We start from the raw sequence: 14,431 nt of genomic DNA, 5'->3' as shown, positions 1-14,431 counted from the left end.
ATTTGGAACTATGCTCAAAGGGCTTTAAAAGACAATCTGCCTTTTGATGCAGCCATAGCACTGCTTGGATTATACCCAAAAGAGATCATAAGGAAAAAGACTTGTACAAAAATATGTATAGCCATGCTTTTTGTGGTGGCAAAAAATTGGAAAATGAGAGAATGTCCTTTGATTGGGAGAATGGCTGAACAAAATGTGGTATCTGTTGGTGATGGAATACTATTGTGCTCAAAGGAATACAGAACTGGAGGAATTCCATGTGAACTGTAATGACCTCCAGGAACTGATGAAGAGTGAAGGGAGCAGAACCAGGTGAACACTGTACACAGAGACTGATACACTGTGGTATAATCGAACATAATGGACTTCTCTACTAGCAGCAATGCAAGAATCCAGAGCAAGGCTGAGGGAGAAAGAAAACTAGCCACATTCAGAGGAAGAACTATGGGAGGAGAAATACAGAAGGAAAACAACTTCTTGAAAACATGGGCTGATGGGGATATTATTGACGATGTAGACAATAAACGATAACTCTAGTCCAACTATCAATAATATGGAATTAGATCTTGATCAATGATACATGTGAAACCCAGTGGAATTGTGAATCAGCTAAGGGGAGTGTGGGAGGTTTGGGGAGATGGAAAGAACATGAAATATGTAACTATGGGGAAATATTCAAAATTAAAATTTAAAATCCCAAAAAATAATCCTAAAATTTTCACTATTATGCATAATGTTCAATTTTACCAGTCATCAGTATTTTAATATTTGAAACTATCCTGAAGCATTGCCCCACACCCAAATAATACCAATTCACAATGAATTTTTTAAGTCTCTCTCTCTCCCTCTCTCTCTCTCTCCCTCTCTCTCTCTCTCTCTCTCTCTCTCTCTCTCTCTCTCTCTCTCTCTCTCTCTCTCTCTCTCTCTCTGNTTTCTCCTTCCTCCATCACTCAGTAACCTCTCCTTCTTTGAGAATCTTTGTAGTCATATCTACTACTCAAAGACCCAGATTACTCCCTTTATGTCTGACTCTTTATGGTCTTTGGGGGGGTTTATTACCAAAGATATTGAAATTGTTTGCCATTTCCTTTTCCAGCTCATTTTATAGATGAAGAACTGAAGCAAATAGGGTTAGGTGTCTTGCCCAGGATGACACAGCTAGTAAGTGTCTGAGGCCAAATATAAACTCAGGATGTTGAATCTCCCTGAATCTAGTCCTGGCATTCTATCTTCTATACTACTTAGCTGCTCTGAAATCCTTTTATCTGATCATTATCTATTGGCTTTTCACCTCTCTCTCCCTCCCTCTCTCTCTCTCTCTCTCTCTTTCTCTCTCTCTCTCTCTCTCTCTCTCTCTCTCTCTCTCTCTCTGTCTCTCTTTGTCTTTGAGGATAAGAGGTGTAAATGTGCAGCTATTTGGAGCAGTGATTATTTGCTTTTCTTTCTCTCCACCACCTAACACAATATCTTCAAAGAAGACATAAACTTAATAATTGTTCTTTGAATTCAGCTGAATTGAATTGAATCTGAAAAAAATGATTATTATTGGAAGATTATCTACTTTGTATCAAAAATTGTTCTATTTGTTATTGAGGATAAGAGTAAATATTGGACATTGCATCTACTCTTAAGGATACTTATAATAATCTAGGTAAAAAGCAAGAATGATACAAACAAAATTATTCAAGTAATTCCAGATAGAATGGAATGATAGGCACTGTGATATCTAATACTTCAGATGTTTAAGGCAAACCAAGATGAATAGGGATTAGTGGATGGCATAATAAGGATATTTCAGAGCCACAGGATGTAAAGGCCCATAAGAGAATGGGGGAAGTATTTGGTTACATTGACTTGGAGAGGAAACAAAACCCAGAAGACCCTGAGATACCATTGATAGAAAAATCTCATCTATGCTACTGCTTTTCAACAGGTCCAGCTTGAAGAGGAATTCATTTGGAATACAGTTCTCAGTGTAAGGAATCCATTTAGTAGCATATTTTAATAAATTATTTTTGCTAACTGGGCACTTAGCTTGGATGTTTCTCCTGAGGGAATATATTTGCCTCCTAAATTTTATCATCCCTGGACAAATCCTTAGTCTCACCACCTAACTGCAGTAAAAATATCATATGAAAGGATACATGAGAAATAATACAATATTTGGAGTTAGTAGACAAGCTCAAATCTAAACTTTGCCCTCTTTCTATCTGTGACTTTGGGGATGTTATTTAAATTATCTGGACAACAGTTTCAACCATTATATAAGTTCTAACTTCTTTCAATCTGTGTGACCATGGGGAAGTTACTTAAATTTTCTGGACCTCAGTTTCCTGACTTATAAAATGAATGAATCGGATTAGATGACCTTTAAAATAGTCCTCTGTAGTCCTAAATGTATTAGGTGGTAATTAACAATCCTGTAGGAGTTTGTAGGAAAGGGAAAATAATTTGTTTTTTAATGTTTCATAGGCTTTTGGGAGGAGTAGGGATTTATTTGAGTTAGACTTTGGAAATATAGGAAGGATTTGTACGTGCAAAGTATTGAATGAGGAAGAATTTGGAATGAAAGAAAAATGAATCTAAATGTAATGCCTCTGGATCCATTGTGCAAAACTATCATATTCATATCATTTGACAAATATTCATTAAGTAAACTACTTACTATGGGTGTAGCAGCACACCATGGTAAGCATTAAAATAACTGATAAAGATAATTAGAATTGGCTACTGCTGTTGAAATGATTAGGGTAATTGAATAAAATTGTTAGGTTTGTACTCTAGGAACATAGAACCACCTTATGATGAACTTCCCTTTGTATAAAAGAGTTTTATTATTAAAGGGGGGAAAAGTTCCTTTGTAGTGTAGGAAGTAACTGATCATTATTGATGAAACCACATTAATGTCACTGCCATAATAATGTTAAAAGTAAAATCAGGCAATTTTCCCCTACAGCAATGTCAATTTAATATTAGGATAATGTGAATGTTGCATTAAATTAAATTACTAGGTTTCAATTAGTACCTATTTGGAGATCTTACTGGAATATATACAGTTTTGAACATTATCCTTCCGCAACCCAAATGTAGATAGATAATTTCTATAACTTTCAGACTTTGGAAAATATGTACTACATTTTGAAAAACACAAAAAAAACCCTCACATAACACACACAAATGAAAAAGCAAAACCGTATCAGTACAACCAGCTGAAACTTATATTCTTAATGTAAATAACAGTCCAATCCAAAAGTGGATGAGGAAGACTTGGAATTAATATAAACAATTATGGACCTATCAATGCCATACAGGCATAAAAACAATATTTAAAAAAACTAATTAAAGCAAGATTTTTTTAAACCTCACAATGGTTCTGTCCAATATTTCTAACTGCAAGAAGGAACAAACTATAGAAATTTCAGCTTTCTCTCCTCATTGTGTAGACCATGTGAGAATTTTATCAATAGCTATTCCAAGAGAGTCCAAACACATTCAGTTCACTTATGGGAACCTGTGAATAATTGTTAACCAATAACTGGCCTGGCTAATGAATTGAAAGAAGGTTAGGTAGCAGGGAAACAAAAAAGTCTTTTTATAGCCACAGTCAGTCATTAGAAATTGTGTCAAAGTAAGGGGTATTCATTTAGATGCAAAGAGATAGTTGAAGTAGTCAGATAAGAAAATGGATGAGCTACAGTGAGAACCAGTAGGATATCAGTTCCAAAAATTCTATACAATTGAGTCACAAAATAGGTATCCTAATGACCCTAATCCTTTCTTCCCCCACTTCCACCAACTAGAATTTCTAGGAATATATACCTGTGTCTCCATATCTTGAGAAATAGTAAAAGAAGAGCAAATGTATACAGAACTCTTATCAAAAACTGAAGTTTCTGTATACTTCCCCATTATCTACCTCTATCTCTCCCTTTCCTCCCCTACCTTCCATTTGACAAAAAATTCCATTCACCTCATTCTCACAACTGCCCACCTGAAAGAGAATCTGAGTGATTGTTATATAAATAATATCTGTTTTTTAAGGGTTTGATTTTTGGGATTATTTATACTTTTAACTTATTTTTATCTCATATTTTAAAAAATAAAATAATCAGTTTTGCTATTGAAAAACAATCTAAAGTAGAATGCAGCTTAGCAATGGAATATTAAAAGTAGATAGGGATATTAGATTTAAGTATTATCCCATCTAATAATTATCAGGGGAAAAGATACAACTTAACCTGCAACCAAACTTCTGAGAATAATGAGAGAAAGAAAGAAATTTGAAAGATGGAATGATATATCAAGCTGAGGGTGTGATGGATCACAGTATTACTTGTAGTTTACAACTTAATATTCTCATCATTGTTCTTTTGTGCCTAATTCCCAATGACTGTGAAAACTCCATCAACCAAAATTTACTAAAAATATAAATTGTTCTATGGGTTTGGGGAAAATAAATGTAGTAGCAAAAAGTCCAAAATTATGAGAATTGTATTTCTAATTTTGACTTGGAATATAAACTGTCCATTTGTATAATGTATTGTTCTGAAAAATAGTTTAAATATGTCCATTTATAATTTTGTCTTTTTGTCTAAACAGTATGTCAAACTTTTACTCCCAAGATTAATGTATGTAGGAAAGATCTGGATGCGGATTTGTGCAAACAAAGATTCTAGTTTTGAGGAAAGTCATTAAAATCCCAATGAGAAACAATTTAAACAGAAAAAGGAGAAAGGTAGGGTGGAGAAATAAAATTCAGTCTCATTGAGTCTTTGCATTAAAATTGTTCAACCATTGGCAAAGAGAAAATTGTCTATCAATTTGAATATTCAGGATAAAGTACAAGTGCTATTTACAATGTTATAAGCGTTCAATGAGTAACAATTCTTTTAATGGTCAAATTAATTTTAAGGAATAAGAAAATTTTGTAATTGAGCAATATGGTTTTCAAATGGGATTTATTTGCAAGTGGTTTCTACAATTCTTTGAAAATGATCTTACCCACATTATTTACAAATAAAAAAGATTAGACTACTTCTTGAAGCAAAATCCTTTCTAAATTCTGCACAATTAACAATGTTAAAATAAGGCAAAGTTATATTCTTTTTCATTACTTGTTTCATTCCAGATCACATAGAAAGACATGAACTCATACAAATTACTATGTACTAGAAATATTCCAGAATGACTGCTTCAAATCAAATATTCTAAGAAAGTATAGTTGTTTATTAAGAAATTGGCTAGACTTTTTCCTACTACGAAAACCTGATGAAAGTCTGTTCATCTAAATCAGACACATTCAGGGGAAAATAAGGAATCAGTCCAAGACTTCAGGCAGCAAAAAATAGATCTACTTAGCTCCTGAATTACATCAGAGCCAAGCTATTCTAGTAAAGTGTTTAAGGTGGAAATCTGGGCAATATCCCAAAGGAAATATTTCAATATCCTGAGGTGGAAGTCTCCAAAGACAAACTTTGCTTCAGTCTTACAAAGAAATCATCCTAGGTCCATGAAAGTACCACAACATCAAATGAAACTTCCTCTTCTTGTGAAGCTCCCAACTAAACTTCATTTGATTTTGAGTTATAATAAAGTTTAATATGATGTCTTAACAAAATAAATCACAAAGTAACAGAATTCCCATAAATATTTCAGCACCTTCAAATGGTCTAGTGTAAAAAAAAAAACACCACCAAAAATATGTTTTTTCACTAAAAGTTGTTTCTCATCTGATTATCCAGTTTAGAAAACAGACAGGATCCTGTTTTCAGTAGCCAAAATCAACAAACTAATTTGTCAAAGTAGATTTAATCCTAAATTCCTGAAAAAAAAAGAAATTATTAAGGTTGATATGTATGATGGGAAGCACAGAATGGAACAAGGCTCTAAAGAAATATATGACTATACTGCCGTGTTTGATTGTATTCATCAATGACTAGGATTTTTTTTTAATCTTCTAAAAGAAGATGCAACACAAGACTTTAAAAATTGATGAGGTAAGAATGAATGAAGGATTGTAGATAAAGCATATTTTTCAGAACTTCCATTGTAACATTTGAAAAAAGTATATAAGAGCCAAGAAAAACATGATATGCAGATACATTTTGCTTTGTGGAACAATGAAAAACACATCTTGATCTGGAGTGAGGGGACTAGGATTTAAATCTTGTTTCTGATTTTTGTGACTTTTAACAAGTTATCAGGGCCTCTTTTTCTTCCTCTGTAAAATAGACTTTGATCTGGATAGTCTTTGTGGTTCCTCCCAACTCTAGATCTTTGATCTTATAATTCACAAATAAAGTAAAATTAAATTAAAGAAATAACTTTACCCAAAAGCTAACCCCCAAAATTTAATGAACTTTTTAGCAGTTGCTATGAAGAAAGGTTAAAAGAATTAGAATATTTTATCCAGGAAAAGAACAGGGTTAAAAAGAGCCCTAATATCAGAGTCCTCTTTAAACATATAAATTGATGCTATAAATAGGTGGCCACCTGATCTCCATTCCCACATACAAGGAAACAAGAGAACATTATGGATTTAGGACTGAATCTAAGCAGGAACTTCCTGAAGGTGAGAGAACTGTTTAATGTAATGAGTTACTACGGGAAGTTATGGATTTTCCTTCCTTGGAGGTAGTAAAACACACATACACATACATACACCCATACACAAATAGTTAGCCACTTAATTTTCAAGTCTGTCTTTCAAAAAGAACATGAAGCACCACTTGAGGTCCTTTTTAGTTCTGTGATTAGAGAATGATATCTCAATGAAAGAAAGAAATACACCATTTCTGAGAGATACTTGGCCAAAAGAGCCTAGAGAATGAATACCAGAAGGAACTGCCCAATACAGACAGTAAGAATCTGATAGATGATTTTGTTTTTTAGATTTTTATCACATTCTTACATGTACATACTGATACTAAAATATCTATTCCTTCATTGGTCAAATTGTTTTTCTCTCATTTAAGATACCAAAAGTGTCCTATCTTGACAATGAAATAGATTTTATTTTTCCTTCCAAAGAAACAAAAAAAATAATATCAATTAACTCTCTGATGATAAACATTCAACATCACCAATAAGTAAACAGTGAGCCACTAGCCGTTTCAAATATCAAGGAAGCTCCCAAGTTCACCTGATGAAAAAAAGGTAAAGATTCACTTTGTTATCCCCTTTCCTTCTTTATAAGAAGTATCCTTTTCTTAATTGATAAAACATTGCACATAATTAGTAAATTTGAAAATGCCCCCTAGAATGGAGACAGAGACAAAGAAATACAATCAGAGAGATAGCATAAAGGCAGCAACAGAGAGACAAAGCAGAGTCAGAGTGACATAGAGACACAGAGACAGTCAGAAAAAGAAGGGAAATAGGCAGAAGAAAAAAATGAGACAGATAGGCAGACAAAGACAAAGAAATAATAGCAGAGTAGTCAAATCTTAAAATAATAAATAATTTAGAACAAATTCTATATTTATTCTTGCATTGAGTAAAACTTTGATGTTAAATAATAATAATAAAAAAGAACTAGTGACAGGAATTTACTGCCCTCTACAGATTTGCCCTTTCTATTTAAACCAAGTGTGCAGAACTAAAGATTTTTGCTTGAAAATATAAATTGACAATTGACATCATCTGGTGAGGTGCTATATTTCCCCCATTGTGTTGAAAACCACATTTTTAAAGCATACATACAAACTGAACAGAATGAACTTGCCTCTCATGAAACTTTGGGAATGATTTATTTTGCACATAAGTTCATTACCAATTAGATGAGCATGAAAAATTGACGTCAAACTTCCCTTTCCTTTCCACGCTAAAATCATATCCTTTCCCTTAAAATTTTTAAAGTCATTTTCAAATCATGATTTTTATGGTCCTACTCAAACACAACAAAATGTCACAACGGTGATTGTTCCAATGGAAAAGACCAGGAGCCAATGAATTAGTGAAGCAAACCCAAGGAATTTGTTAATTGAATTTGAGCTCAATCGAAGTTCAAAGCTGTTTCACTAGGTCAAATGGGAAAATTGTATTTGTCTAAGAGTGAGAAGATGCACCAAAACAAGCAAGTCCTGACTCCTTGTCCGTAGACATGAAAACTGTGCAACTTTATCTTGTCTAATACCTTCCAAGATAACTTTTTGTTTTTCCTTTCCACAAGCCCTTCCTTAATCCAGGAAGAGAAACCAATTTTTCAAATAGAGCAGAGAGAAAGAGAGCTAGAGAGGAAGGGGAGGGCAGAGGCTGAGAAGGGGGGATTTAGAGGTAGAGAAGAAAAGATGTTCTCACAGCTAGGACAAGACTAGTGACAAAATCCTCAACCCTGTACCGTCTGGACTAAGGATGGCTCTTCAGATTGAGAAAGAGGCAGGGAGTGGGCAGGAAAGCCCTGGTTCCCAAGGAGGGAGAGGACCACAAAGGTCTTGGCTGCTGGAGCGCATGTGGGGATAGGAGGAAAGGGACTTACCAGCCCCAAAGCAAAGAAGACGGAGAGGAGGGCTAGGCAGGCGCCCATGATAATTAGCAACAGGAAGACGATGAGTGGGTGCTGTTGGCTCATACAGTAGTAGGACTCGTAGAGCCAGTCCCGGGACTTGTGCAGCCGGCCACCGCAGCCACCAGCCCCGGACCCGGAGCCGCTGCCGCCGCCACCCGTGGCAGCCTCTGCCCTGTCCAGCAGATAGCGGCGCCTCCTCATTGCTTCTTGCCACATCGGTGCAAGTCTCAGGCCGGAGCCAGCGCCGACTTGTGCAGCTGCTTCCTCAGCCCTTCTCTGCTGCCCACTTCCCACTTCGCTGCCCGTTGCTCCCAAATGTCAAAGCTCCCCCCCCCAAAAAAAAAAAGAAAGAAAAAGAAAAGTCCTCCCAGAATTGGTGTGGGCAGGGGGAGTGAGTTCTCAGCCCTAGAGGCGCTGGCCAGTGGGACAGAAGAAAAGGGACCCTCTGATTCTGGTCAGTGGCTGGGCAGCTAGGCGCATGGTGCAGCTTCTGGGACAGCAAGATGCTGCCGCCGCCACTGCAGCTGCTGCTGCCACCAGCGCTTCTGAAGGAGGTGGAGAGTTAAGAGGAGCTGCCCTTCTGCCTTTTTCTCTGCGCGCTCCCGTAGCCTCCTTAGCTGCCTCCGCGCATGGGCGGTCTGACAGCTCCGGCCTCTGGCCACCAAACCCCAGCACCAACAGACTGGCAGCGGACCGTCCTGGGGACAGTGGACCGCGGACGAGGGGTGTGGTCAGCGCCTGGCAGCGTGTGTGTGTGTTGGGGGGGTGGGGGGGCGGGGTAGCAAAAGGAGAGAGAAGAGGAGGAGGAGAGAAAGAAGCAGGAGGAATAGCAGCGCTTTTATGGAGACCTTTCTCTGGAATGGTTGGGGAAGATAGATTTCACTCACCCTGAAGAGGGCACTGGGAGAGTTTATCATCCTTGGACTTAGGTGTAACAGCCCGCCAACAAGATTGAGGGTAGCGGGATAGCCCTTGAGGAGGGCGAAGATGGAGTTGGTATCTTCTTAAGAGGGGGAAAAAAAAAAGAAAAAAAAAAAAAAGGCAAGACCCAGAAAAGGGATAAAAAAAAAAAAAAAGCTGCGATCCCCCCGCACCCCCGCACCCTTCCCTCACCCTTTCTTTTTCTTTTCTCCAGACAACTTCATTATATGCTCTCTCTTTTGGGCTTGATTTCTATTTAGGCAATCTCTGTCTTAGGAAAGGTTCTCCTGGCAAAACGACTTAAGTGAAGATGTATCATTTATTAAGGGACTAATGATCCTGTCAAGTCCCTTGCCTGCTTAATGCAGAAAGATGGAGATGTAAGGAGAAATCAGTTCTGAACTTGAAGAATAGGACGCATCCAGTTCTACCCTTCTAGAACTCCTGTGCCACGTCTTCTCAGTAGAGCCTTTGTCAGCAAAAGGCTAACAAGAACAGCTACTTGAAACATACCTCAAAGCTAACTGCTGAAGCACTTTTGGAAAGAGCATGAACCCTATTAGAGTTGACTGGCAAGAGGCAGAGTGACCTAGTGAGGAAAAAAACAAAAACAAAAACACGCTTGAGTCCCTGGAGACTCTTCAGGTGGAAAGCTACCAGGATCATGCAGGTTACTGGAATACACTGAGAGAACATTGGTGTCCCAAACAAATCATTTCTTGTAGTAATGGATTCTATCACACAAAGTGGTTGGTAGATTGGTGTGTGTGTGTGTGTGTGTGTATACATATACACACACATATATATATACACATATATACATGTACATATACATATATATACATATACATATATATAATATATATACATATATATGTATGTATAGTTTTGAATTACATTCTAGTGATTACATATACAATCCTATCTTGTTCATTTAGATCATTAAACATCCCAGGGCAAGAATCCTATCCTTCCTCTTTGGGCTCAAATACCAAGCCAGAATCCTGATGATCATTTTTTAAAATCCCTGATAGTATCTAGAATACAGTAAATGTTTAATAAAAAAAATTTGTGAACTCAACTTCACACTTTATTTTCCTCTCCCCAGGGAAGTCCATTGCTAGGCATCTTGTGACAGAAATGACTGCTTAACTGTAGAAGAAAGGGCTTCATTCACTTCATGGGGTACTTGGATTAGAGTAAGAATTCAAGTGATATTCTATAAAAGTTAAGTCCATATGTGGAAACATCAGGGACATCTAATAGCTGGAAGGTGGTAGAAAGCAAGACAAAGTGATCCTCTGGCTTTTGACTCAGCTATTTATTTTGTTTTATCTTTTTTTTTTTAATTGGAAAAGAGATGTGATGGGGCTATCCAAAAAGTCTAATCCAGCTGTGCAAAGCTAATTACACTTGGGCTACCAATGTCACACCAGGGTCCTTATGATATTTTACATAAGTGGAACAAGGTGAGGGAAGAAGGGAAAAATTGGGGACTAGAATAAATGTGCTTAGACAAATCCATACTTATATTTTACATAAAAGATTTATTAACATCATGCATCTAATGGAATATTCCTTTTTCTCTACTTTTTTACCTATCATAATCAGAGAACTAAATTCTTCCTTTATCCCCCTAGTCCTCTACCCATTTCTATAAAAAATAGCCTACCATGTTTCTTTCCTGCACTTAAAAACAACAACAACAACAACAAACAACCTGGTTTTATTCTAGCCTTAGCAGCTTCTACATGGAACAAAATTTACTTACAAACTCAGGGTTTTGTTTGTTTGTTTGTTTGTTTGTTTTGTTTTGTTCTGTTCTGTTTTGTTTTGTTTTGGGGGGCAGAAACAGAAATGTCATTACCTCATAAGCAGATTTATATTTTTGATACTTTTAAGAGTCTTTGCCATCCTACACAAGACAAATGTAATTAGTTTGTCAAACTAAAGAAACTGATGACTCCCAAGGAAAATTATTTTTTCAAATCAGGTTTCATTCAAGTTGATGGCATCATACTGTTAACTGACTCAATTCATATCAGGTTCAATGTTCTACTAATCCAGATCCTCAAGGACTTTCCATACTTTCCACATGTTTGAATTCTGGCTCCTCTCCTTTCTTTTACCACATATTAGAAACTAGAAGAATATAGACCAAATTTTACTTAATCAAACAGAGATGTTGTGTTATCAATATGATTACTTCTGATGCATTCTCTATTTGATGATGATGTGTCAATGCTAGTGAAGCTATATTTTAGTGGAAAGGTCAATGGATATGGAATTAGAGAGCTTGGATTTAAATCCTGTCTGTGCTACTTACTATGCTACTTTAAAATCGGAGACAAGTCATTTAACTTTTTACATCTCTTCCCTAAAAGTAGGTTGACTAGCAATCAATTAAGTTCCATTCCTGCTGCTAACTAACTCATCTGGACATGGGCATAAAGAGATTTCTGCTAGGGTTGGCTTGAGAGAGAAGAGAGTTAATTCAAAAAAAGTTTTCCATTTGCTAGTACCAAACAACTAGCCTTCCTCAGACCCCAATTTTTCTTGCTTCTTCAGCTACTTTTAAGCTCTGACATTAAAAAACAAATAAAAAAATCTGACATTTACTTCTAATGTTACTTTCTACTGTTTGAGGCATGTTTGTGTAATATGATATTCTCCTCATTCTTACTCAACTTTTCCTCAATGCAAACATCTCTAGTACTTTTACTCTCCCAGATCCTGACAAAAACAAAATAGAAAACCACAGCTAGGTTGAGAAAAACTGAGAGAGAGAGAGAGAGAGAGAGAGAGAGAGAGAGAGAGAGAGAGAGAGAGAGAGAGAGAGAGCAAGCAATTCATAATTTAGACTTAGGAAGAAAAGAGCTTAGAAGATTTGGAAAATGTGTAAACAAATTTGCTCATCTGCCCTTCTCTCCTCCTGCAATGTGGACTGGCATCCCAAACTGTATAATTTACATCCTGTTGAGAGAAGAGAACAGATTGGCTCTAGTTAAGATCTTGGGAATTCTTATAAAATATAGATATGAAAGAGGAAGATTGAGAGAGAAACATATTTTGGGGGATCCTAACATATGGTTTTAAGACAACTTTTCTGTAGCTTCTATTTGTGGATAGGGGAAGTCAGGGTGCTAGATTTATGACTTTGAAGAGGGCATGAAAAACAAGGATAAAATGCAGGCAGAATCTGTGGAAGGCTATTAAAAATGTCATCACAGCAACAACAAGAAAAGACCCCAAAAATTATAAACATGTTTTAAACAGAAGTAATCTAAAACTTAGACAAGCTCATGGAAGAGAGTATGAAAAGGAAATCATACTTTGAGCTAAGGTTAGCCTAGATGACAACTGAAATCCCTCTCAGTTACAGTTTTTCTACAATTTTACGCTGTTAGATTCTATTTTTTAGTAACATCATTGTTATATATCATAGACATTTTTAGAGGTGCTTTTTCCTGACATTTCTGTTTTTAAGTACGTCTCTGAACTTTGTCACGATTATTATAGTTATTTCATTTTGTTTATTTTATGTATTTATTTATATAACTGAAAAACAGATAACTAATGTGCCATGGATATTTTCAATTGAAGCTATTCAGTTCATAAATGTATCCCATCATTATAACAAAAAGTTTTAAATGAAATTCCCCCTACACCCTACCTCCCCCAAACTACTGGCTTAATTATGGAAGGAGAGAGAAACAGATAAAGACAAAGAGAAAGACAGGCATAAGTACAGACAAAAAACTTAAAATTGATGGAAAATATTTGCTTAATGTAACAGAACTTAAAAGGAGTTCAAATTTCTTCCACCCATTTAACATGGGTAGAAAAGATTTACTTTAGAATGAGGAGTTTAATCTTCTACCTTCAATTAGAATAGTGCTAGCACCTGAAGAGAATATATTTCAAGTAAACATACTCTTTCATAGTTTATCTGTGATTGAAGATTCAAAAACATTAAAAAGATTTTAAAAATTAATTTTAATTAAAAATTTTAATGTAATTTAAAAATTTTAAAAATTTAAGTTAATTAAAAAATTGAAAAGATTAAAAAACCTTAGAAAGTTAGAAAATTCTAACTTTGGACTTGAATCTTCCTTTCTGCAACAGGAGAGGGCAGTGTTACACTCACATGCTTCAGAATATTATAAAGTACTAACTTTTTGAACAAAATTAAAATAAATTTCTTAAGATTCAATAAAAATTCTGTGCTGAGCTCTTCAATCAATATATTTCAAAGGGCAGACCATGTCAAGGCAAATGTAGGACACTGGGGCCTTGGCTGGTGTGATTTGGGGAGTCCTTTCTTGCTGCTATAACATTCAGATTCAGTCAGGTTTGGCTCCTTTTAAGGCTGAGGTTACCACTATGTGCTGGGACAGTATAACTACCTTCTCAAACTAAACCCATTTAAAATAACCCCACAGAATTCAGCTGGAAGTAATTTGTTATTGTCAATCACTTCAATTGTATCCAACTCTTCATGACCCCATTTGGAGTTTTCTTTGCAAAGATACTGAAGTGATTTGCCATTTCCTTCTCCAGCTCATTTTACAGAGGAGAAAACTTAGGCAAACAGGGTTAAGTGACTTGCTCAAGATCACATAACTACTGAATGTCTGAGATCAAATTTGAATTCAGATCTTCTTGGCTTCAGACCTAGCATTCTAATTAGTGTCCCACCTAACTGCCTGGGAAGTAATTTAGCTTGGAATTTTTTAAAAAGTCAAACAGATCAATAACATAATTTTTTACTTGTTATTATATCACAAACTAAAGCAAAATGATACTTTGTAATTATATTTACATATCCTCATCCATGGCACTAAAAGGTGAACTTAGACCTTTGTTAAAAGATAATAGAAGTTTCTTATTTATATTGTCTGAGCAGCTAAATAGCTTAGGTAATAATAAACGCCTTGTATTTACTATGAACATTTAAAGTTCTTATTTTTTAAATAAAAGCTTAGCAGAAAACTGTATTCCAAC

General features: G+C 35.8%; 1 protein-coding gene across 1 annotated transcript in view; it reads right to left on the bottom strand.

The window, feature by feature from the left end:
• Positions 1-8,722, bottom strand: part of ADCY2 (adenylate cyclase 2) — a 574,349-nt gene extending 565,627 nt beyond the window's left edge. Inside the window, exon 1 of the mRNA XM_044681919.1 lies at positions 8,477-8,722. Within this exon, the coding sequence (XP_044537854.1) occupies positions 8,477-8,722 (246 nt within the window). The remainder of the gene's footprint in view (positions 1-8,476) is intronic.
• Between the last annotated feature and the right edge of the window lie 5,709 nt (positions 8,723-14,431).

This window comes from Gracilinanus agilis, chromosome 1 (assembly GCF_016433145.1).
Source record: "Gracilinanus agilis isolate LMUSP501 chromosome 1, AgileGrace, whole genome shotgun sequence".
Classification (NCBI taxonomy): Eukaryota; Metazoa; Chordata; class Mammalia; order Didelphimorphia; family Didelphidae; genus Gracilinanus; species Gracilinanus agilis.
Note: the sequence above shows the minus strand (reverse complement) of the source record. Positions and strands in the feature narration are given on the sequence as shown.